This window comes from Centruroides vittatus, unplaced genomic scaffold (assembly GCF_030686945.1).
Source record: "Centruroides vittatus isolate TY-2023 unplaced genomic scaffold, ASM3068694v2 contig_301, whole genome shotgun sequence".
In the NCBI taxonomy this organism is placed as follows: Eukaryota; Metazoa; Arthropoda; class Arachnida; order Scorpiones; family Buthidae; genus Centruroides; species Centruroides vittatus.
In genome coordinates, this window is record NW_027121927.1 from 2,111,659 (window position 1) to 2,136,758 (window position 25,100).

General features: G+C 31.1%; 2 protein-coding genes across 2 annotated transcripts in view; one reads left to right on the forward strand and one right to left on the reverse strand.

The window, feature by feature from the left end:
- LOC136972781 (protein LTO1 homolog) overlaps nucleotides 1-4,743 on the reverse strand; it is a 42,836-nt gene extending 38,093 nt beyond the window's left edge. The window contains exon 1 of the mRNA XM_067267427.1: nucleotides 4,651-4,743. Within this exon, the coding sequence (XP_067123528.1) occupies nucleotides 4,651-4,703 (53 nt within the window). The 5' untranslated portion in view covers nucleotides 4,704-4,743. The remainder of the gene's footprint in view (nucleotides 1-4,650) is intronic.
- Nucleotides 4,744-5,059: 316 nt separating this feature from the next.
- sotv (exostosin glycosyltransferase sotv) overlaps nucleotides 5,060-25,100 on the forward strand; it is a 42,596-nt gene continuing 22,555 nt past the window's right edge. The window contains exons 1-4 of the mRNA XM_067267401.1: nucleotides 5,060-5,308; nucleotides 13,280-13,644; nucleotides 14,046-14,243; nucleotides 19,334-19,540. Of these exons, the coding sequence (XP_067123502.1) occupies nucleotides 13,349-13,644; nucleotides 14,046-14,243; nucleotides 19,334-19,540 (701 nt within the window). The 5' untranslated portion in view covers nucleotides 5,060-5,308; nucleotides 13,280-13,348. The remainder of the gene's footprint in view (nucleotides 5,309-13,279; nucleotides 13,645-14,045; nucleotides 14,244-19,333; nucleotides 19,541-25,100) is intronic.

Consider the following 25,100-nt stretch of genomic DNA (forward strand, 5'->3'; position numbering starts at 1 on the left):
TTTTAATTGTAAGTTTTTTGACTGTATTCATCTGTTATTTTTAGAAGTTTTACTTCAAGTTGCCAGCTGTTTGTGGTTCCTGGACTGGAATAAAAGGATAACTATGAAAAAGGACTCAAACTTTGAAAACATCTCATATGTTACCGTGGATGTTCAAAATTTATTTTTTAATTCAATTCATCCTCTCTCTGAACTACATTTTGAAGACTTAATAATCTTTTGCAAGCACTAAAAAAGCTTTATTTTTTTATATGTAAGTGTGGTAGTTTTTGTATTACCTGACAGTTTATAAAAAATATGTACCCAGCAGTTTGGACAACTGGTTTCATTACACGACAACGAGAAGTATTGAGCTGGTTCCCTACTGGAAAACTAACAGATAATCTTAATTTATAACCCTGCTTATGGAGCAATGATTGCCCCATAGGCATAAGTTCTTAATGGCAATTTAAAACTGGCCTATAACCTACATTCCTTTCAAATTGTTGTTTTAAACACACAAACTGTGGATTAAATGCATAAAAATATGGTATTAAATATTCAGGTTCATGTAAGTTAATTATTGTCATACAGGGCCATGTCGTGCTATGATGCAGAGAGGCAGACACATCAGGCGGCACTGTAAGGGGGCAACATAGAAAACATTTAAGAGGCAGAATTTCAAAGACTTGCATCATACTGAGAAAATCTACTGCACGACCCTGGTAAGATACATCAAATAAGAATTATAGCCTACATAGGCCTAATAATTTATATAAGGGGTGGCATTTTGAAGACTTGCATCATACTGAGAAAATCTACCACATGATCCTGCTGTCATAGATTATAAAAATTTATACAAGTTGACTTTTGATAACTCAAAGTAAAAGAAAGATTTTCACATTAATGAAATTTTGAGCTACAGAAATTATCATTATTTTAATGAGATTGCAAATATTGCAATATGAACAATATATGTTTTGGTATTTGTGAAACCATGCCAGTAGTTGTTTTAATAATTTGAATTATTAGTAACAATATAGTTAAATTTTAAATATGACATATTGTTTCTCAAATATTATATATTGTAAATAAATATATAAAATATTTGTACCATTAATGAAAGAAATGTGGGTTATGTAAGATTCATATTGACATCCTATTGTTTTGTACTCAATTGTCACTCACTTGAAAAGCGAACATTTTCATCTTTAGCCTGAGAATGTCTATTTAAACTGGATGAAAACATTTACTTCTCAAGCGAGTGGTTACTTTTGCTGGTTTTTAGGTTAACAAGTTAGGTGTTCTTAGTTTGATATTAACCAGTATCTAGCAGTATCCTTATTATTCCTTATTGACAACCTGCAAAATATAGACAAAAGCAGAAGGCAAAGACAATAAGAGCATCAGCCTAATCTCCCAAATTCTTCAAAGAACTCAGGTTTGAATGTGGTCAGATTTTGAGAAATTTGAATGGTCTGGCCCAATTTTTCATTGGCTTGCTACCTTACTATAGGTCTGGTTAAACCCATAATGGCCCTGTTGTAAAATCCTTCTTAGTGTAAAAAGAATGAAAAAATATTGCACTGTATGTAGCTTTCCTATATACATTTTACAACTTATATGCTTAAATCTTTTCCCTACTCTAGGTCCTCAAAAATTAGTCTTCTCCAATTCATCCTCTCTCTGAACACATTGTCTAACAGCAGCCGATGAAGATCTGCCATAGAAAAATGGAATGTAAAATTCAAGAAATCCCATGAGAGATTATTTCAGAAGTCTAATCAATGACAGTAGACATCTAAAAGAAAGCTGTGGGATCATGGGCGTAGCCAGGAAGGGGCATGGATGGGCACGCTCCCCCAGTTAACCTGGTGCCCCTCTCCAGAAAATTACAGCCTCTACTAGGCCCCCCATAAAAAAACCCTGGCTACGCCAATGTGTGGAATGTCAATAGGTATCAATAATGTGAAACTCAGAAAAACAAATCTACCTGAGCAAAGATCTGTACACTCAGAAATGAGATGCAGAGAATCTACAAAAGTTTCAGTCAGCACAGATGTTTACAATTGTGATAAAGCCAGTCAAACACCAGTCATAAGTGATATGATTCTTCTCAAAAGCCAAGAAATCCTTAGTTTTCCAGAGAGCATGCTAAGCAAAAAAGTCTTGGTCTGCTTTAAACCAGGAGTTAACTTCCAATGCTTAGAACGATTAGTCCAGTTATTACACAGAATAAGAATGCTAAGTCAGCTGAATCAACATTTTAATCGAGATAAACAATGCTTGACAAAAATAATACTTAATGACAATTCATAGGAAAATGATTTAGTCCAATAAAATAAAATCAAAAGGGTTGACAGCAGAAACAAAATATGATTGTTTTTTTTTGTTTTAGCAGTTTGTTATACAGTACTTTCTATAGTATTGTGTAAGTTATATGCCATCTTATGATACAATATGGAAGTTAATTTAGTTAAATTTAGCATAATTTTGCATTGCTTGAATTTTTGCTTTTGGATGTTTTGAACATTATGTTTTTAAATTTTATCCATTTATTTATTTTTTGAATATTTATATTCTTAGGGTTCAAATATTTTGAATCATGTTCTAGGTTCAAGTGATCTTAGAATGCCAATGTAAACATTTGTTCAATTTAAAATCTATCCTATGAGATCTGAAGCTAAGAGATGAAGACTTGAAAAACATTTTATCTATATTACCATATTGACACTTTAACTGATTTAGTAGAAACACACTTAGACCAGTGGTTTCCAACCTTTTTGTACCTGCGCCCCCCTTTAAACAAAAAAAATTGTTGTGCCCCCTAATTTTTCTAACAATCTAATTTGATAAATACTCAACTGATATTATAATTTATTTAATGGGCTACAAAATAATATACAATATTATGTAAAAATATATATAAAAAAATAATTATTTATTATAAGAAATAATAATTTTAAATGTAATAAAAACAAATCTTACAAAAATACAAAAAAAGAATATATAATTAATACAACATTATAAAAATTTAATGCGATGGTTGAGCAGCATGCCCCCCTTGCAACAGCTTGGCGCCCCCCTAGGGGGCGCGCCCCACAGGTTGGAAACCACTGCACTAGACACTTTTATGAACTAGCATTGGAAGTATGTAAAAGTGTGTATATTCTACTTATATTTTTGTAATTTATATAACAGATATTGGGAGAGGCACAAGTAAGGCAAAGTCTTACTTTTTGTAAACATGTTCAATATGCAATTTAGCAATATAGAAAAGGACCTCGTCTAACCAATAACAAGGTAGGGCTCACCGCTGAATGGTTCCATTCCCCGAACACTGGCAGTTCAATCATGGGTTTGTGCCTTGCCGGGACAGGCTGGCCACGTAAAGTTTTCCAGGTTTTATCCACATCTCTAATGCCTAAATAGGAGCCAGTTACCCCTAAAAGACCTCCCAAAAGGCATTTCCCCAGCTCTTTACAAGTAATTTCGAGTAATCGAGCAAAAATGCTTCGGCCAGCTCTTCGGAGGATAAGCAATTATGCAATAACCTCCACATTAACCCCAATAGAAGACGGAGAGAGATAGCAAGGTAGCCTTCACTTCAGCCGGTCAGTCCATAGTCAAAAATGAAAGATACTTTCTTCACTTCTAGTAAAAATATAGAAATCTTTTCAACCTACTTAATCAGTTTTCATCAGGTCACAACTTAAGATTCTAATATAAATTCTTGTCAAATGTTCAAATGAAGTATATCAAGGATTTGAATGTATACATGACAATTCATCATACATATTTCTGCAACAGTATTTAAAAACGTTCAAATTCTGCAATATAAAGTAATACGGGGCTTCTGTAATTAAAGCTATAACTTGAACATTTAATCCAATATAGGGGCAAAAATAAAAATACTAGAAGACATTCAGATCAAAGTTATATTAATAAGCATAATTAAAATTTTAAAAAAAAGTAAAATATTTTCTCCTATTACAGAAGAAATTGTGCATATTATAAAGAAACAAAATAAATAATTTATATTTCAACAAATAAATCAATATTGTAAAAATTTAAATATATTAATTGAGTATGCACAAATATTTCATTAAAACGAATTTTTCAGGTTATATTTCCTTTTTTACGATTATCGCCGAATATAAACGATAATCCTCATCGTACATAAAGCGCTTTTCAATTTTCACACAAATATCGAAATAATAAATCATCAATATGTAATTATTTACTAATTTGCAATATTTCCAATAAATAAATATGAAAATCAAAAATTTTAATTACTTATAATTTTCATCAAAATTATTTATATCGATACAAATTAATTTTTTTGTATATATCTGGAAAAAAAAAATTTAAATCTCCGTGATTTTCTCGATAATCAATCATCGATGACAATTAAATGGTGGGAAAATATTTTAAAAAAGCAAAAATTAAATGAAATGCAAGAAATGGATAAAATGCACAATTAATATCGACTTATAAAAATCAAAAGTTAGAAAACTAATCCCATTACACGAATATCATAATAAAAAAAAAACAAAAAAATCTTAAATTGCATGGCGAATTTAAATAGAAATCGATAAGTTTTACTTTCTAATATATTCATTTATTTGTTAAATTTAGTAAAGTTTGCAAAATTTTTTCGGAATCCGTTACCTATTTTCTGTAAATGCAACATCGTTTAACACATCGTTGAAATCTTTCGCCATTTTTCGGCTCCCGTTTGTGACTGTTGTCAAACCTACTAAAATACCCCCCGAAAAAAAAAGTTACTGACGTCACGAAATTGCTGAAATTTAACTTTAAATTAAAAATAATTTTAATACAAATTTTATCTTTTATTATTTTTAATATAAGTAAATTGATTAATAATATCTAATATAATTGTTATTTTATTAATAATGAAAAAAATGCCAGGTATACATATTTTTTTAAAAACTTCAAATGATCGTACATATATATATAATAATAATAACTAACTACCTTTGAAATGTATTATTAATTTCAAATAAGTAATTTTACAGTTTATTTTTGCGTTTAGTGATAAATTTGATCGCTAGAGCACCGATCTGTCCATAAATGAATTGCGAAGTGCTTTTACTAGTTATTCCGTCAATGTTTTAAATTTACTTTAATTATATTTAACGACAATAATTAACGATTATGATTAATTCATAAGTTTATAAAATTTGAAGCAACGATTTTGAAGTGACAAGTTTGAGGATGATAATTTGAATTTAAAGTTTGTGTTTCAATTTACTCATTATGTCTTGACAATTGCTAAATCCGGGGTTGACAAAAATTGTCGTCAAAGGTAAAAATGTAATTAAATGTAAGACAATTAACATAAACAATCACAATTCATCTATTTTATATACAATAAACATGAAAGATCATGCAAATATCACAGTCAAAATAATCTTTTGCTCGGTGTGTAATATTTAAAATGATTTAAGTTTATTAATTTACGTAATATAAATTTGAAAATAAGATATATCGTAGACGAGGATCAGATGTATTTTATAACGGTGGGTATTAATGATTTGGATTTACCGGCATATAAATTGACCAAGATTTTCGGCTCAAATTTCTGATGATAGTTTAAAATCTTGTATGTTTGGGGATTGACTTAGTCGATCTGTAAACATATTAGACTATTGGTAGCGGGACCGATCTGTGGGAGGTACGAACCATGCACTAGCACAGAGCCCCGATTGTATTTTGAAGTAAATATGAGAAAATGCAAAATAAGTGGGAATGAATATATATTTACTAGCAGGTAGGCCCGGCATTGCTCGGGCAAAAGTAATGATAGCGAAGATTAAGATTATTACATTATAGTCACAAAAGAAAAAGAATAATTTCATCAAAGAACTAAGTATTTCTAAAAAAAGGTCGAATTTGAAAATCGAATGTTCTAATATTGTTCGATTTTCACGACATGTTCTGATAATATCGTTTGATTTTCATCAAATGTTCTAAAGAAGAAAGGTCGAGAAAAATCGAACTAATCTGTTTAAATTTGAAAATCGAATGTGTTCTAACATATTACTCTTTTTTCCAGTGCTCGTAAATCTTGCAAGTTACTTTCTCTTGTTCTCCATTGTTACTTAACACTTTGGTACTTAAATTTGGTACCCTAACTGTACCAAATTTCAACTCCTAACCATTTTAGCGAATATTAAGATTATTACGTTATAGTCAACCTTACCCGTTTTCACAGAATGCAAGAATTGGGTCCTCCCTATTTCCAGACTAATTACAGAATTTTTAGATAGGTCTAAAAATAGGTTTGCTTTCCCGCAAAAATGAAAAAAACTGCATTTGCGTTTTGCATGCCGCTTTCTCTTAACAATTCCATTGTTACGTAACACTTCCATTGTTGATAATTCCATTGTTACGTAACACGTCCATTGTTACTTAACACTTTCATTGTTATGTAACACTTCCATTGTACATGGAAGTGTTAAGCCTTAATCTTGTCCATTTCCCCTGTGGGGAGGAATTTCGAAAAATCCCTTCTTAGTGTGCATTCTCGTGATGTAGCCTAACTATGTACCAAATTTCAACATTCAACTCCTAACCGCTTGGGCTCTGCGCTGATTATTATTATTATTATTATCATCAACTCGTCTCGATTATATATATATATATATATAGATTTATCTATTCATATATAAATAAACAGATTATTTCTTTGTCTTGTTTTTTTTTTATCACATGTAAAATTCTTATTTAAAAGATGTTTAATAAACTGTCTAATAACAAAATAAAAAAAAATTTATATTGTGTAAGGTGTGTTTAGTGTCTTCATGTATTGGTGAAGTTCCAGCTTAGTCTATTATTGATTTTTAAAAAAATGTACTTAATTTTTTTTTACAAAGCTTTGCATGAGAATTTTGCACCTAGTTCCACTTTTTCCACTTTTGGCTGGCTCTGACCATTAGTCTATAACTGAGATTGAATACAGTAAATGGTACCCTATGGCAAAAGCACATAATAAGGGTATTCACAATCCATAGCTTTTCTCATTAAACTAGCGTTTGCAGCTTTCTTAAAAGTCACAAAAGCATCACTTCTCTTGATGTTGACTTTGTTAATACAGGTGATATAGCAAAAGCCATTTGTTTAAAAGAAAGCTGCTTTGGAACAATATTTACTGATTATTGAAAACCAACACATCAAAAACTTTATTTTAATACCAGCAGGAGTTTAATTATTATGTGGACAAACATTTTTAACCTAATTATAGGACCTATAATTACTCCCTTTAAGTATTTCTTGTCACTATAAAAGATTTTTTCCTCTTCCTCTTCAAAAGTCTTACTGTGTAAATCTGGATAATGGTGACTAATGTATTTTAAAATGAGTCACTATTCGAGAAGAACTATATTTTGAGAGCTATGAACAGAACCCATATCATTGCATCTATCTTTTCCTCTTCTATTTTCAGAACCATTTCAATAAGTTCAATGACATCAAAGATTTTGTTGATATCATTCAAATTCCTTCACTACTACTAAGAATTTTTCACTTTGTCCAATTCAATTTGTGTCTCCTTTTTCATAGCAAAAATTGTATCTGTACGGGTTGTTTGACCTATTCTTTTTTCGGTATGTTAGCATTTTTCAAGTGGAACAGGTTATCAGCCCATCTTCTTAATATGTTGATGTTAATTTAAATAATAAAAATTTATTGACTAAACAAATCTTAAATTAAGGGGCCGTCCATAAATTACATAAGGTATTTTGGGGTGGGTGGGGGTCAATTATTTCTTACAATTTCTTACTTGGGGGTAGGGGGTAATAGATCTCGTCTTACATAATATTCTTGATTTTATTTTTTGATCTCATTGAGTGGTGGAGTTTTGAATTTGGCTTTAATTTGGCGGTTTCTATTAAGAACGCTCGTTGTACTGACGCCATCAGATGTGACGTGATAGAATAATAACACTAGCAGACTCACTCTCTACACATTTTTTATCATGGGAGAAAGGCCATGTAGGAGTTTCTCACTGGTTTTTTTTTTTTTTTTTTTTTTTTCTTTTTTTGAATAAGTGCACCACTCCTATGGGTATATAACACTAAGAGTACATAAACCATAATACATGATACAAAGTAAACATAAAATTAGTATTCTATTTTTAGTGAAAACTAAAATGTAAAACTAGAAATTAAAAATAATCTTATCTCCCATATTTTTTTAACATAATTGTAAAAAGTATCATACAGTGGCTTCTGAACAAGCTTATTAAGTGGACATGGCCACCTGAAACCTAGCATAAAGATTTCTAATTTCAGAATAAGTCTATCTTGATCGTAAATTGGACAATGATAGATCATATGGTCGACAGTGTCTAGGTTATCTGTAGAACAAAAGCAAGAGACAGTTTCTGTCTGGTTATACATGCTCAGTATGTAGTTGAATAGTAGCAAACGTTAAATCTCTAAGTGGTTATGAGAACCTGCATTCAACACTAGGAAAATAATCTTCTTATTCTACCATTTTACCGCTCAACTATTGTTGATTCCACTTTTGTCATAAATATAATTTTTAAGGTTGCTGCATGAGAGAGGTTTGTGAGTGTAGTCCAAGTCAGTGTCCTTTGCAGCTGACTTAGCCTCAAAGTCAGCTTTTTCATTTCCTAGGATGCCAGTATGACCATGAACAAACATAAAAGTTATCTTATTTACAAGATTTTTAATATGTTGCTGGATATATGTGATTTTATTGCTATTGAAATTGGTATTTATTGGAAATTTTAGGATGGACTAAGAATCACTGTAAATGTTGATAGACAGTTTTGTTTGGTAGTGAAGTGGTAGTGAACAGCTTGGTAGACAGCATCTTCTTCAGCTTGATATGTGGGGGTATCTTCTAACATGTTTTGGGTAAAATACATCAGTTTGGAGAAAGATACAGATACTTGAGCAGACATGAAGGGGGCTTTTGGACCCATCTGTGTAAATATTAATGTCTGCATGGTTATCCATAAAGGAATATACCCTGGGGATAACCTTGTTTACAGGGTGATGATCAGAGATAGGGTAATTGCAATATGGTAGCATTTGAACAGCCATAGATAAGAGTAGAGACTGTTATTGAGCTTTGATGTTTGTAGTTCTGATGTAGTAGTTCAGAACCTTTTCTACAATACATAGTGGCAAAGGAAGGAGCTCTGCTAGAATCAGAGAGGCGTTAGTAGAAACAGTTCTGCAGCACTGTCTGAAATTCTGATGGCAAACTGTCTTTGAAGAGAGAGTAATTTACTTGCTACTGAATTTTTACTAGTTACATGACCCCAGCTAGAGGCTGCATAAAGTAGCATTGGTTGTATTGCCCCATTATATACAGTTTCATAAGCTTTATGATTTAGTCCCCAGGTGCACCTAGCACATTTTATCAGCACGTAGTTTATTTTCTTGGCCTTAGCCAAGATGTAACCAATATGGCAAGAGAATGTGGTTTCTATTTTCTCTTGTTTTATTTTGTATGAAGTTTCTGTTTACACGGGCACTATCTGGTCGATCTGTCAAAGTTTTTTGCTTCCTTTTGTGAAAATTAAAATTAATATAAAAATGAATATTATGAATATCTACATACATACGTTAACGGAAATTTTTTGATTTGCGTCTAACACCGGTAAAAGGTTCCGGAAAGTGTTGTTTACATCCCCAGTGTTCCTTGATGTATGTAGATATCTATAAAACAAAATTTGTATAAGTAACAAAACTAATGCGAGAAGAAAAAACAAGAAATACTTTAAAAAACCGTTTTTCCAATACCTTAAATTCTTCATACGCTTTTTTTTACACTTATACAGTACTTTCGGGTTCTGTTCACATTTCCTTAAAAATTATGGTTTTTTCCATTGCAACAGTGCACTACAGCAATACTACACAAATAATTACAAAAGTATAACATCTAATTAATGTTCTAGCCTATTTTCAATATAAATTTCAAAAGTCTTTAAAACAATCAATTATACATACATACATACGTACAGACTTTCCATAAAAATGTTCTAAAACCTTGCATATTTTTTTAAAAATCACTACATATGATATACACATTTGAAATCATCCCTTCAGTACAGTTTTCTCCCATCCACGACAATATGATTCTATTAATATAAATTACTGGCATGTCACGCCCTCTATCAGGTTATACCATTGTTGATCGATCTGTATTCCATTTGATATATTTACTAAATTATTATTATTATTACTATTATATTTTATTATTTCTACATGCTCTTTAAATTTACATTTATAGATATTTTTTCATAGTGTAAAATTTTGGTATTATTCCTGTCTATTTGGCACTTGCTATTTTTTATGTGGGTAAACCACGGGGAGGCATCATATTTTAACCGTATTGCTGCTTCATGTTCCTTAATATGTGATTCCAACGTCCGCCCAGTTTCATCTATGTAGTATTTCGGATATTGGCAATTACAATTAATTTTGTAAACTAATCCTGTTTTTTCCCATTTATTAATATTAGTTTGGTTTGTTGCCTTATGTATTTGCTGTGATATTTTATTGGTCAAAGATGGGGCCAAAACTATATTATCCTTTTTAAGGAATTTTGAACAATTATCATATATATTTTTAGTAACTTAAGGAAAAGGTTTGTAATTAGTATCTTTTTTATTTTTTATGTTAAATCTATTTTTATAGTATTGTGCATGCCAATTCGTTAATAAATGTTTTGGGTAGTTATTAAGGATAAATTTGTAGTCTAAATTATTTAATTCAGCTTTGCATTCACTCTGTTTACTCGTTCTTGTATATATTTTCTTTAAGTCCATCATATATGTATTCTTTTTTATAGTATCTGGGATACATGAATAATAACTAATCGTTTTATTTACGTTAGATGGTTTTTTATGTTTTAAATAAGAAATTCTCTTTTTCTTTTATTATAGTTATGTCCAAAAAATTAATTTTATATTTTTCTAATTCTATATCAAATTTTATATATTGGTTTATGTTATTTATTGTATCAAAAATTATTTTTTTCATTTGTTATCTTGTTGTTAAACTGGAGTTTGAAGCTGTTAGGAGTTTGAATTAGGAGTTTGAACCTGTTAAGCTGTGAGACAGTTTACCGTCAATTTTTCGGATTAAAGAGACTATTACTAGATCAAAATATTATGATGTTGATTAATGATAATAATAAAAAGATTGTTAATAATTAAAAAATAAAGTTCTTAAAATAAATTGTTCATTGGAATTCATTAAATTTTTATATTTTTAAATTTCTTCACACAGTCTTTTATAAGTAATAGTACATATTAATTAACTAATTAATAATTATATATTTTGGACCTAAAGTTTTTAGGGTTTTATTAAAAAAATGTATTTTCGTTAAAATCTTTCTATAAAATTATGCCCAAATATTACGTAAGGTAGGGAAGGGGAGGGGGGATCAAAGAAAATATTACAGTTTCTTACACAGGGGTGGGTGGGGGTCTAGAATGGCCAAAATCGCCCTTACGTAATTTATGGACGGCCCCTAACTTTGAATATTCTAAAAAGAAGAGGAAAAAGTAGTTACAAAAGAAATGTACATAACTTACTTCCATTTATATCTGTTAATTTTAAATATCTTCAGATAAATTACATAATATAATAGAAATAGAATATAAAATTTGATACTCATGAAAAAATGATTAATTTTTCCATAATTTATATTTAAGAATAATTATATTTAGTTTAAAAATTACAAGAAATATTTTATGTAAATTAAAAATATCTTATAATACATACTTGTACAAGGGAGTATTTTCTCATGTCAGTCTTACATTTCAATAAAATATATATCATTTGATAGAGGAAAAAAAAACATTATTTTTTTCCTGTATCATATTTTACCTTTGTCTGTCAGTTCAACCATTTGCAAGAAACAGGGTTCTAAAATGTTATAGGGGGATGTTTCCAATTCTCGAACTGTGTTAGAGTGAATCCGTGCTATAGAAGTGCCTATACGGGGGTTACCTGTATATCATTCAATAAAGGAAAAAATACGACAACCTGTGTTTTTTCTTTAATCTGCCAGGTCAGCCATTTGCAAGAAATAGGGTTTTAAAATATAATTCATATAGAAATATAGCATTGTGGCTGGTCTGGGCATTTATGTATAAGCAATTATGTGCTTCTGTTTTTAAACACATGTTAATATATTCATAGCAAAGGATAGGTTGTGTGATAGAAGAAACATTACAAAGTTTTCTAATGTTATCGATAGAAATTTTACATTTCCCAAAATGGTGTTTATTATTATTATTATTAGAAGAAGAAGATGATGATGATGATTGTGATAGAAATGCCTTCATTTCATGTGCTCTTTGTAAACAATTAATTAGTTTTAAACATTGTATTTTTTTTACGTTTTCAAACACCATAAAAGTAAAAACCTTGAACACAATCAATCTCTTGACATTCCCAGTCTAGCCAAAACACTACTACTATGTCACCAATGCTAGTTTTCTATACAAATTACATTAGAACATTTTAGAACCATATTTCATGCAAATGGCTGACCTGGCAGATTAAAGAAAAAACACAGGTTGTCTTATTTTTTCCTTTATTGAATGATATACAGGTAACTCCCATATAACACGGCACTTCTATAGCACAGATTCGCTCTAACATGGTTCAGGAATTAGGTAAAACCCTTGTACAACATGAAACGTAATAAAAACTTTTACCAGTTGATGCTCAAGCTGAGATCATCATATAGGATGAATAATCCTCTGGTAAAATATTTACTTAAATAATAAATAAGTATTTTACCCATGAAAAAAATCTACTATATAAAGCTGAAAAACCAGATTCTATCAATGTATGCCAAAAATGGTCACTAGGGGTGCCCCTAGCAAGTATTTAAATTAACAATATAAATTATTTTATATTTATTTTATATTTTTAGATTATAATATTCAGTATATTGTTATTTTTATTTGTAATTTTATATGCCCTGATGCCTAGCATTGGGCCTTTCGACTTGTGAATAATAAATCTAATTTAAAGAAGGATTTAACAGCATGTTTTTTAATTCTTGGAACCTAACCCCCCTTTTCGCACTAGTTCTTTGTTTCATATAACACGGATTTGCATAACACGACAATTTTTTGGAACATAACTCTCGTGTTATACGGGGGTTACCTGTATACTTTAATAAAGATGTAAGACTGACATGAGAAAATACTCCCTTGTTAGATGTAAAAGTTTATCTAGAGAGCTTATTCATTTTTTAACAAGTTTGTTTTTATTTACAGATTTAGTTGATAAATTAAGAATAAAAACTAAATGAAATATAACAAAGTCATATAATTGTATTATTTAATATGTCTGCCCAACGACAGCGAGTTGTAAGACGAGGTGCATTGTATAATGCTCTATTTTTTTTAATGTTTCTTCTTGCTTGTTTTATTGCCATTTTATTGTTTTGGCCATGGAAGGCAGACCATCAAGAAAAATTTGTGTTGAGAAGTTGGGAAGGTACACCTGAAGTTCAGATTTTAAGCAAAAGTAGTATAGCAGAAAAAACAGATGGAAATTGCAACTACTATAATTGTTTTGATGTATATAGATGTGGACATTCTGACAATATGATATCAGTTTATATATATCCAATTTTAAGGTAAGAACTAAATTAAATGTTATGTATTAATTCAACCACTCGAACTAAGTATATGTAAATAAATTCTATATATATAACCAATATCCAGCAAGAACTGTTTTTACCTGTTCATAAATAGAATTCTAACAATTTATAAATAATAGAATTGTTTATATCAACTTTAAAATCTTAATCTTATTACTGTTTGGAAAAATTTTACACACATGTTAATTATATTAATATTTTTTTTAAGTATCTAATTTTAATATTGTAATATTATAATTTTATATTTACCACATTTGTTTCAAATGTGGTAAATATAAAATTTTGTAAATAGAACAATATTGTTAAATATGAATTATCATCAAAGTAAATGTGTATTTTCTGAATGTTTTCTAATGAAATATGTTGTTATTTTTCAGATATGTTGATGAAAATAGGGTTCCAATTTCATCTCCTTTCTCCAGAGAATTTATGGAAATAATGGAGACAATATTAAAAAGTCCTTATTATACTCCAGATCCACAAAAGGCTTGCTTATTTGTTCCATCTCTTGATCTCTTAAATCAGAATAATGTCAGATTAAAAGAAATGTCTCAAGTATTAGCTTCTCTACCTTTGTAAGTTATAAAATTTAACAATATTATAAATAAATGTAATTACTATTAATTATTAGCAGGGCTTTTTATAAAAAAAAACATTTGAACAATATATCATTGCCTCAACACCGGAACATATTAACTGAAACGCTCTAACCTGTTACCAGTGTGCACTCTCTAGACGACCATCAACACAAAATCAACGGAAATCGTTCGTTACTATTTGAACAATAGGTTAGGATATTTTTGTTCGAGTATAAATTTATTATAGCTGGAGATGTTTATAAAAAAATTTTATGATATGTAATTTTAAAATTTATGATAAATTTATAATCTAAGTCAGGGGTCACGAAACTTTTTTCACAACAGGCCAGATAACTGAGAGAATGACAAGCATGGGCTGCATAACCATTTTATTCAATACAGTACACTGAATACACAAAAATTAAAGAGAACCAACTTATTTATTTACCAATACACAATTGCTGCAGCAACCTCATAATCTCTATTCTTAGAAACTTCATTGTCGGTACTTACACAAAAAGTGCTCTGATATCCAAAGTTGCATAAAGTTGCTGAAATTTTTATTTCACTGATTTTCCTAAAAATTATATTACTGTCATATACAAAAATTAGATTGGACCAATTTTAGCATTTTTACTTACACTTATTTTAATTTTTCTACATAGTAAGTTTATTTACAATCTATGATATTTCCATATAAATAATTATATTTTAGCTCATTTGTAGGACTGTGTGGCAGCAGGCCAGATCCAGCCCGCAGGCCTTAGTTTGGTGACCTCTGATCTAAGACATGCCTTTAAAAGATTCAGTGTCTTTCTTTTATGCTTTTTTAACTCATGACTGAGTGAAGCCCAAAAACCGACCAAGATTCAAGAAATTTGTGAATCAAATTGACATTGAGAGTTCAAAAATTAAATATTTTAATGAAATCTGTTCAAAAATTTTTAAAGTTTTTAAAAAAACTTAAAAATTTTAAATGATTTGACTGAAAACAAAATATATACAGGGTGGGCCAACGAAAACGAAACAGCAGTGTTCGTGTTCGTCCAAGCAAATCACTCGGACAGGTCGATTTTATTCTCGAGGAGACATCTTATGCAATAAAATTTTTGCGATTCTGAATATTAACTAAACAAACATTTCTTTTTTTTTAAATAAATGTTTGTTTAGTTAACACGAAATAGATGAGTTTTTAAAATTTTTTGTTGTCTGTTGTATTCAGAATCGCAAAAACTTTATTGCAAAAGATATCTTCCTCACACACACAGGGGTGTATATAAGATAAATGCAAAACTTACTTGAGCCTGTGACCGGTGTGAAAATAATCAATTCAAATTAACAAACGGAAAACGTTTATTAATTTGAATTGATTATTTTCACACCGGTCACAGGCTCAAGTAAGTTTTGCATTTATCTTTTATTGCAAAAGATGTCCCCTTGAGAATAAAATTGACCTGTCCGAGCGATTTGCTTGGACGAACACGAACACTCTGCCGTTTCGTTTTCGTTGGCCCACCCTGTATAGTATGTATATATTTTGATATAAGATTATATGTGGTGATAAAAGTCTCCCCAGTCAATTATTTTGAAAACAAATAGTACAATAGTTGTGGCACCACAGTGATCGCACTGTTTGTTTTGAAAATAACAAATAGAATCTCAGAATAGACTTTAACACATTCAGTGCCAGTCATTTTTGGGCTTATTCTAAGGTTCAAAATTTCTGTATGCTTGAAATTGTGTATCTTTTGTAAATTTAATATTTTTCGACCTTGTGGATCTCATCCTAAATATTATATCAAAAAATATTTTGATTTTCTTATTTTTGGAGATTTAGTCGTAACTATCAGATTCACTTCAGTTGCTTTAATATAGTTCACATGCAAATTACATAGTCATGACTGTTGTATAAAATTAAAAAGAATATTAATGTAACCAAACCAGTTATAAAATAAAAAATAAATAATTATAAATTATTATTATTATTTTACTTTGGATGATGAATCTAAAGCTTGCTATAAAGAAAAGCTTAAGCAATTTGACCTAGAGTGGTCTGATCTCTTAGAAGTTGAACTACACAATCTCTTTACTAGTGATACCGTAAAACGGTCTGAAATTACTCTGCTGACTTGCACAACTACTTTATGGACAACCTGCTATTAAAAATTACAAATTGTTAGACTTATAATTATTTAGTAAGTGGAAAAGTGCATAAAATATGGCATTATACAGTAAAACACATGGCATGGCATATTAAAAGATAAAGTATAGTCTGGACAGAATTTAAAAACATCATTATCATGTAGATGCAAGCAAGTGAAGTTTCTAGTGAGAGAGTGAATTTGATGACTTCAGATTATAACACTTCTTACTTTTTTGTTGTCTCTAACATTGTCATTCAATGACAAAATTTTTCCTTTTGTTTGATTGCTGATTGAATTGATTAATTTCTCTGTAAAGAAATTTCAATCATTGCCGCCTTGACTATATATACCAAAGAAAGCATATTTGATATATATACAACCATGACAAAAAACCTTAGACATTATGTTATTTTAATCCATCTCTAGTTTAGCCTTCAATAATATCAAACAAAAAAATTTTGTACATTTATAATTATTTTATATTAGTAAACTTTTATTATAACTGAGGATTTTACATTAAAAAATTTTCATGTTGATAATACATAAAAAAAAGTTATGAACAGTTGAAAAAAAGCATGTGCAAATAAGGCTTGGACAGAGCCATTTCTGACAAATAATATTATACCTTGGACAGTACATTAATATTTAACCTTTGACTTGTATGGCAGCATTTATACAATTGTCCATTGTATCAACAAGAGCCAGGTATTCATATGAAGTATCTTCATCCCAAATTTGCTTGAATTTTTGCTTTAAAGTATTCACACTTCCTTGAGGTCATTTCCTCAATGCTTTTTAAATTTTACTCTGTATATTTTTTATAGAGGAAATGTCAGACTGCTCAATGGCCATTTTAATGTGTTAATATTGGGCCAGCCAAGCCTTAGTGGTTTTAGCAGTATGACAGTGTGCACCATCCTGCTGGAAAGTAAAATGTCCACGATATTGTACTTTTTATAATGATGGTAATAGAGTTTCCTCAAAGATTTGTTGATATTTTGCTGCATTTACTGATCCCTTGATCAAATGCAAATTTCCTACATCTTGGGCTGACATGCAACCCACACCATAATACTTGCTGGGAAATGCACTGTAGAGAGTCAGGATGGAATGCCTCTTGCTTTCTAATGACTTCTTTCTATTGTCTTCAATGCAGACTTCAAACTTCGCCTCATCACTAAAAACAACCTGCTTCCACTGTTATGTGCTCTTTTGCCCACTTCACAGTGGCGTAGCGTGGGTGTCAGCCGCCTGGGGCGGAGGAAAATTTCACCGCCCCTTTATTTAGGTATTTTTACAAGATATTATTATTTATTGTGAATTTTGCTGCCCCTTAAAAGTGCCGCCCAGGGCGGGCCGCCCCTACTACGCTACGCCATTGCCACTTCAATCAGTTTTTTTATTTGATTTTTTGCCTTTGTCTAAGAAATGTCACCTGTCACAACTGTTAAATAAAAAATAATAATGTTTTCTTACCTGGTAGAAGCTGTAGCCAAGTTTATGCAGATACAAGTTTCTTTTGTAACTTCCTATCCAGTAACTTTTCCATTTGTTCACTAATTCACCAAGTGATTAGTTACTAATTTTTAAAATTATTTCATGAAGGTGCTTATGATCAATCTTTGTTATGGTTGCTGGCCTTCCAGTGGATTTTTCTAGATGAATTTTACCAATTTTCTGATATTTTGAAACAATACTCCATATTGTGGAATTACCAATTTTTAATTCCTTTTCAATTCTTCTTAAGGATTTGCCCTGTTTATGGAGGATGATAATTACTTCACATATATCAACATTAACAGCTTTCCCAGGTACCATTTTCATTAAACAAATACATCTCAATAATGTTAATAAGAAAAATATGTAAATATCACATGTCAGCTCATTACACATTTAGGAACAGGCCATTTAATGTATTGTCCAAGGTATTATTTGTCAGAAATGGCTCTGTCCAAGTTTTTTTTTTGTCACATATGCTTTTTTTCAACTTTTTTAAATGTATTATCAACATGAAAATTTTTTATGTAAAATCCCCAGTTATAATAAAAGTTTACTAATATAAAATAATTATAAGTGTACAAAATTTTTTTGTTTGATATTATTGAAGGCTAAACTAGAGATTGATTAAAATAGCATGCTATCTGAGGTTTTTTGTTAGAGTTATATATGTATATTATGCTTCATACATCATACACTGAAAATGAGCTAAGGAGCTAATGCACAAATGTAGTATAAAGCAAGAACATCAAACTGTTATAAAAAATCAACATCAGATACCTATGAGAGTGAGATTTCTGACATGCAAGTAAGAGAAAAGATTTTACTTCTCTCTCATGTATGGTTTCTCTTTGCAAGAATGATATCACTACAAACTTATTGCTTGCTGCTACTAATATTACACATTTTTGTGATACCACTGTGCTTACTGCACTCTACTGCCACACAACAGTAACTGCCAGTCCTTTCATAAAGCAATATTTTTTAAGATATGTCATGAATTGTTTTTTACTTTCGAACAAGTACTACCACCACTGCATTCAGCCATACACCCATTCAAAACAAGAAGTTTAAAAAGTTTCTTGACAACTAGTGCCCTCTTTTTCAGTTTTACATCAAACTACATGAATTGAAAACTAGCTTAATTTTAAAAAACATAATTGAACATGAAATTTTGACAAATCAAAAATGTTTGGATTTCATTGCTATTTGAAGTAAAAAGTTTTAACAGTATGATAATGAAAATATTATACATAACTAAAAAATGTAATCTTCTGAGATTGTAGATTAGTTTTAAGTTCACATATATAACATTTGTTAAATTTTGCTTATTATTTTATTTACTTCGTACTATGTTTAGTTTAGATAAGAATTTCAAAAATAAATTTCATTACAAAATTTCAAATTCAAAAATTTATGGCTTTTTTTTTTTCTTTTTTTTTATAGCTGGAATGGAGGAGTCAATCATTTATTATTTAATTTATTGCCAGGAAGTGTGCCTGATTATAATGCAGTTTTAGAAGTAGAAAGAGGACGAGCAATGATTGCTGGTGCTGGATTTTCATCTTGGACATATAGAAGAACTTTAGATGTCAGCATTCCTGTTTACAGTCCATTTGCTCGAAATAACAAATTACAAGGATGTTCAGAAAGGTTTAAATTAATTATATTTATAAAAAATGAAAACAGTTAAAAATGTGGATATTAACAAATTCCACATTTTTAATTGTTTAAAAAAAAAAGAAAACACTTCAGGTATAAAAGCATTTTAATGCAGATTTTTAATAATTTGAATTTTTAATATCAAAGATTTTAAAGGCTATTCTTTATTGATTTATTGTGAATACAATTACTGCAGCTGACAATATATGATCTTGAGTTTACCTCTTCAACTGATTTTCATTTATGATTTGATATTGATTGGGCTGCAATTTTCAAATTGCGGACCTATGAATTCTCACTGGTGTCCATCTGTTGTCAACAACCTCACCTCCAAAAGGAAAATCATCTGTGAAATTAAAGAGGGATATTTTTACAAATAATGCTGCCTCAAACACATAATGCTGCCTCAAACACATAATGGATTATAAAATAATTCAATGAAACTGTCATGATTTCCACAACAACTTCTCTGACATTAAGCACCTGACATAATCTATCCCATCTCTCTGTGTGGTACTCCAGGAAACACATCTAAAACCTAGAGAAAGAATTTCTTTAAAAGGATTCAATTTCTACTGCAAGGATGATGATAACCACAATCATGCCAGTGAAGGTGTGGCTATACTGGTTTCACACCACATCCCATTTTTACCAGTACAAATAACCACAAAGTTGCAAGCTGTGGCAGCCAGAATTTCAGTTGGTGTAACTGTCACAGTTTGTTCTATATACTTGCCGCCAGATGTCAGAGTCAATGAGAATGAATTGGATGCTTTGGTTGAACAGCTGACAACTCCATTCCTTTTACTCAGTGATTTCAATGGCCACAATCAGATGTGGGGTAATTCTGACATTAATCGTTGAGGCAGAGCCATTAGACTTATAGTTGAGAGACTTATAGGCAATCACTAATTGTATTTATTTAATACTGGAGAAATGACATACTTCCATGCCTCAACAAGAACATTTACTGTCATTGATTTATCATTAGCAATCCCAAATCTGTTTTCAGCATTTACATAGGAAGTTGGATCTAATCCACTCTCCAGTGATCACTTCCCAAAATTTCTAAAATACCAAGGCAGAGAAAGCTGTGAAACAGCCCAGCCACCACACTGGAAACTGGAGACAGCTGATTGGCCTGCATTCTCCTCTATTTCCAACATCTCTGAGGAAATGGTTGATATTGCTGATATCAATGGTGCAGTTGCACTTCCAGTATTATTCAAGCAGCTGATAAAACAATGGGAAAAACATCAACCAGATATCCAAAACATCCAAAACCATAGTGGGAACCAGAATTGCAAGGCAGCATACAAAGAACAAAAGAAAGCATAGGGGATTTTCAGAAGATACCCCACTGCTAGCAATTTGATTGCTTTTCAAAAGACAAATGCTAAAAGAACAAAGAGGGAAAGCCAAAGGGATTCTTGGAGGAAGTATGTTTCTAGCATAACATCCTCCACTAGCTCAAAAGCAGTCTGAGATAAAATCCATAAAATTAATGGGAAAATTATTGCTTTCAGTCTTTGTCCATGCTGGAAAATAATGACACAATAATCAGTGATGTACAAAGTATTGCTGCTTTGTTGGGTGAAATGTTTTCCTCTTCATCCAGCAATATAATGTATCCAAGAAATTCAAACAGAAAAACAATATTTAAACTTCCATTCCTCATCTAATGAAGAGTACAATGTGTCATTCACCAGGATAGAATACATACAGTGATCTCTTGCTTGGGGAATACTGCTGTAGATCTGGATAAAATCCACTACAGCATGATTAAAAATCTGTCAGATAATTCTCTTGGTAATCTTTTGAATCTGTTTAATAGAATATGGACAGAGCATAATTTTTCTGACTCTTGGAGGCTATCAATTATTATTCCATACCCGAGCCAGTGAAAGACTGCAAGAATCCTTCTAATTACAGACCAATCTCCCTAATGAGTTGTCTCTGTAAACTCTTAGAGAGAATGGTAAACAGACATCTGATGTTTCTCTTACAGGAAAAGGATTACTTTTCACCACATCAGAGTGGATTTCATAGGAACAGATGTACCATGGACAATTTAATAAACCTTGAGGCATCTATACGCGAATCATTTGTTTGACAACAGCACTTGGAAAGGCCTACAGATTTTAAGTTAGGATGGCACCATTTTGTCTAGGCCTTTCACACAAGATGATGATGATGTGTCCTTCAAGGTTCTATTTTGAGTGTGACTCTATTCCTAATTAAAATTAACAGCATAACTAACTGCCTCCCTCCTAGTGTGAAACACTCTCTGTATGTGGATGACTTTCAGATCTCCTGCCAGTCTAGTAACATGAGTTTTATCGAGAGACAACTGCAAAACTCCCTAAATCACATATCCAATTGGTCCAAGACCAATGGTTTTTACCTTTAACACAGAGAAGACCTCGTACATCTACTTTTGTAATAGCCTTTTGCAATAGCCAGGTGCAAACCATAGTCCAAGACCATGGTTTGCACCTGGATCTTGAAATCCACCTAAATGGGGTTAAAATTCCAATAGTGAATGAGGTGAAATTTTTGGGCATTCTGTTCGAACAAATATTGACTTTCTTGCCACATTTCTGCAATTTGAAAAGTAGATGTCTAAAGTATCTAAACCTTTTAAAGGTATTATGCTGCTCATCCTGGGGAGCAGACAAATGTTCTATGCTCAGGATTTATAGGGCCCTTGTTTGCTCAAAGCTGGATTATGGATGCATTGTGTATGGTGCAGCACGAGAATCTACTCTTCAGATGCTGGATCTAATCCATCATCGAGCATTGCATTTGTGCACTGGTGCTTTTCAAACTTCTGTGCAAAGCCTGTATGCAGATGCTTATGAGCCTCCACTAACTCTCCAGTGAACAGTTGTCTCTCTTCTATTACATTTAACTGAAATCTCAAACTAAACCTTCAGTTTATTCTACAGTGTCAGATACTCAGCTGAAAAGATTATTTGCAGCTCAACCAACTAGTGTTCTACATTCGACATCTTTGTATGCCATATCAGATTCCTGATGTTGGTGACACCTGGCATAGGTTAGTAAGTAGTTAGTAATGCGGTGAGGTGTATCTAGGGAAAGTTACATCCAGAGTGGTTCCCATTGCCTTCTCTGGGATGTGATGTTATGCGAGGGAAAATGCCTATTCAGGTGTTACAAACATGGAGAAACCCAGAAAACTCCATGTGGCCAGCCCGTCCGAGTGCAGCACAAACCCATAACCAAACTCAACATAAGAATGGAAAATGTAAGCAGCACAATTGAACTGGACACAAGCAACATTTTACAGCCTGAGGTTGATAGTATATCACCTTGGTCAACTCCTGTGATAGAAGTAGACCTTAGCTTAAAGCAGTTTTCTAAGGAATCCACTCAAGATTACATGTATAGACAATACTTTGTAGAAATTCAACACTCTCACAGGAATTTAATTCCTATTTACACTGATGGATCTAAATTAGATAACTAACTACATTGGCTCAGCCTTCATCTGCCAGGATGAACTTGTGGCAGAACAAATAGCACCAAATTCTTCCATCTTCGCTGCAGAGCTGCAAGCTATCCACCTAGCCTTAAAGTATATAATCAGAAAAGGTTATCGTTGTTTCAAGATTTACACTGACTCAGTTAGTGCATTTTAGGCTTTGATCTTGTCTGAACCTCGTTTTCACTCCATTGTGATTAAAATTCATAAACTGATTTGCCATTTTACTGCGAGTAATTTCTCTCTAAAATTTTGTTGGGTTCCAGGCCATGTAGGTATAAGAGGAAATGAACAAGATGACATAGCTGCAGAGTCAGCAAGTCCTTCACAGCATACAATGCCTATTGAAGGAGGCAATTTGAAGCTAGTTGTTTTTTAACAGCTAACAGAGAGATGGCAAAATGTGAAATGTACAAAGTCCACAATAAACTACATGAGATCAAACCACAGATAGAAAATTGGACTCACAATGAAGCATATGAAAGGAAGTCTGAGGTTATCGTTACCCATTTGAGAATTGGACATACTCGGCTGACTCATTAATACCTTTTGAAGGGTGATGACCAGCCAGTATGCCAGTATTGCAACTGTTCTTTAAGTGTAAAACACATACAGAGCGATTGTACATACTGTGCAATTGCTCTGCCTTTGAGATGAAGCATACACAGTATTTTGGAAATGGAAGTCTGAGTCTGACAGAGGTTTTGGGCCAGAGGCTAAATCTTGATAAGCTGCTGGACTTTCTGAAAGTCACAAATATGTGTAGAGAGATTTGATTATTTATTTACCTTTTACTTTTACATATCCTGTTGTTTTGTTTGTTTGTTGTTTTTTGTTATTAATACTTATATTATAAATATATTTAGTTTTGTGTAATTTTATCATTTGTTATGGTGCAGCATAGCCTGTACGGCTCTTGTGCCAAAAAACACCAACCAACCATCTGTTGTCTGTTCTTTCTTAATCTCAAGAACGGAATTAGATAGATAAAAGTCGAGACCAGATATGGAAAGCTTAAGGGCAGAAGACCCAATTAACCATATATGAACTTCCAGTTTGAACTTGAAGTCATGTTAATGTTATTTTAATTCAAACATTTTCTCCAGAATGGAGTTAGCTAGATGACAGGCATGACTCCATTATTAATAAAAAAAAGTATGATATACAGGAGCAAGACACTACTGTACTAATTAAATAAATTAAAAAATTTGATAAAAAATTGCAGCTCGGCATTGTGATGGTGTCACAATAAATAAATGCTCATTTACATAATATTTAATTTTTTATATGAATTATGATGCAAAAGAGCTGAAATTTTTTCTGTGTCTGAACTGTATAAGTAACTAGCATAACTAAATTAGAACTCATTGTATTCATATAAAATAATTAACAGGTTCTATTTATAAAAAGAATTAGTAAGAAAATAGAAATGTCTTAAAATGTAAGTAAATATTTTATTGAAAATAATAATTAGGCAATTTAAAATTTTGTTGTCTGTTATTGACAAGATATTGAAGAGTTTTCAACTGGATAATAATTGTCATTTTTAATTATTTCTATCAGAAACTAAAAGTAAGCCTTTAGCTATAAACATTTTTATTAATATGGTAAAATGAAATACAGTAGAGCATCAATTATCCAAATCAATTGGAGACTGGGTTGTTTGGAAAATCAATTTTTCAGATAACCGATTATGTATGAAAAAATACATTATTAATATAGTATATTAGTATATCCCATGTAATTAGTATATTAGTATATCCCAATAATAGTATATTAATATATCCCGTGTTGAAATTTTTCTCCATTGCGTGTTGCTTTACGTTGAATTTTCATTGCCTAACGAAAATTTTTATAATAATAATCGTGGCTATTATATCGTTAAAAAATATTTATTTATTTTGTACAAACAAAATAAATATATTGAAAAATATAAAAACAAAAAAATTATACTTTAGAAGTTAATATAGTAACAAAAACATTCGATTCAGCACAACACGCATCCTGACACAGTCCGACTGGAATGCTTTCGGTTAACTGAGTTGA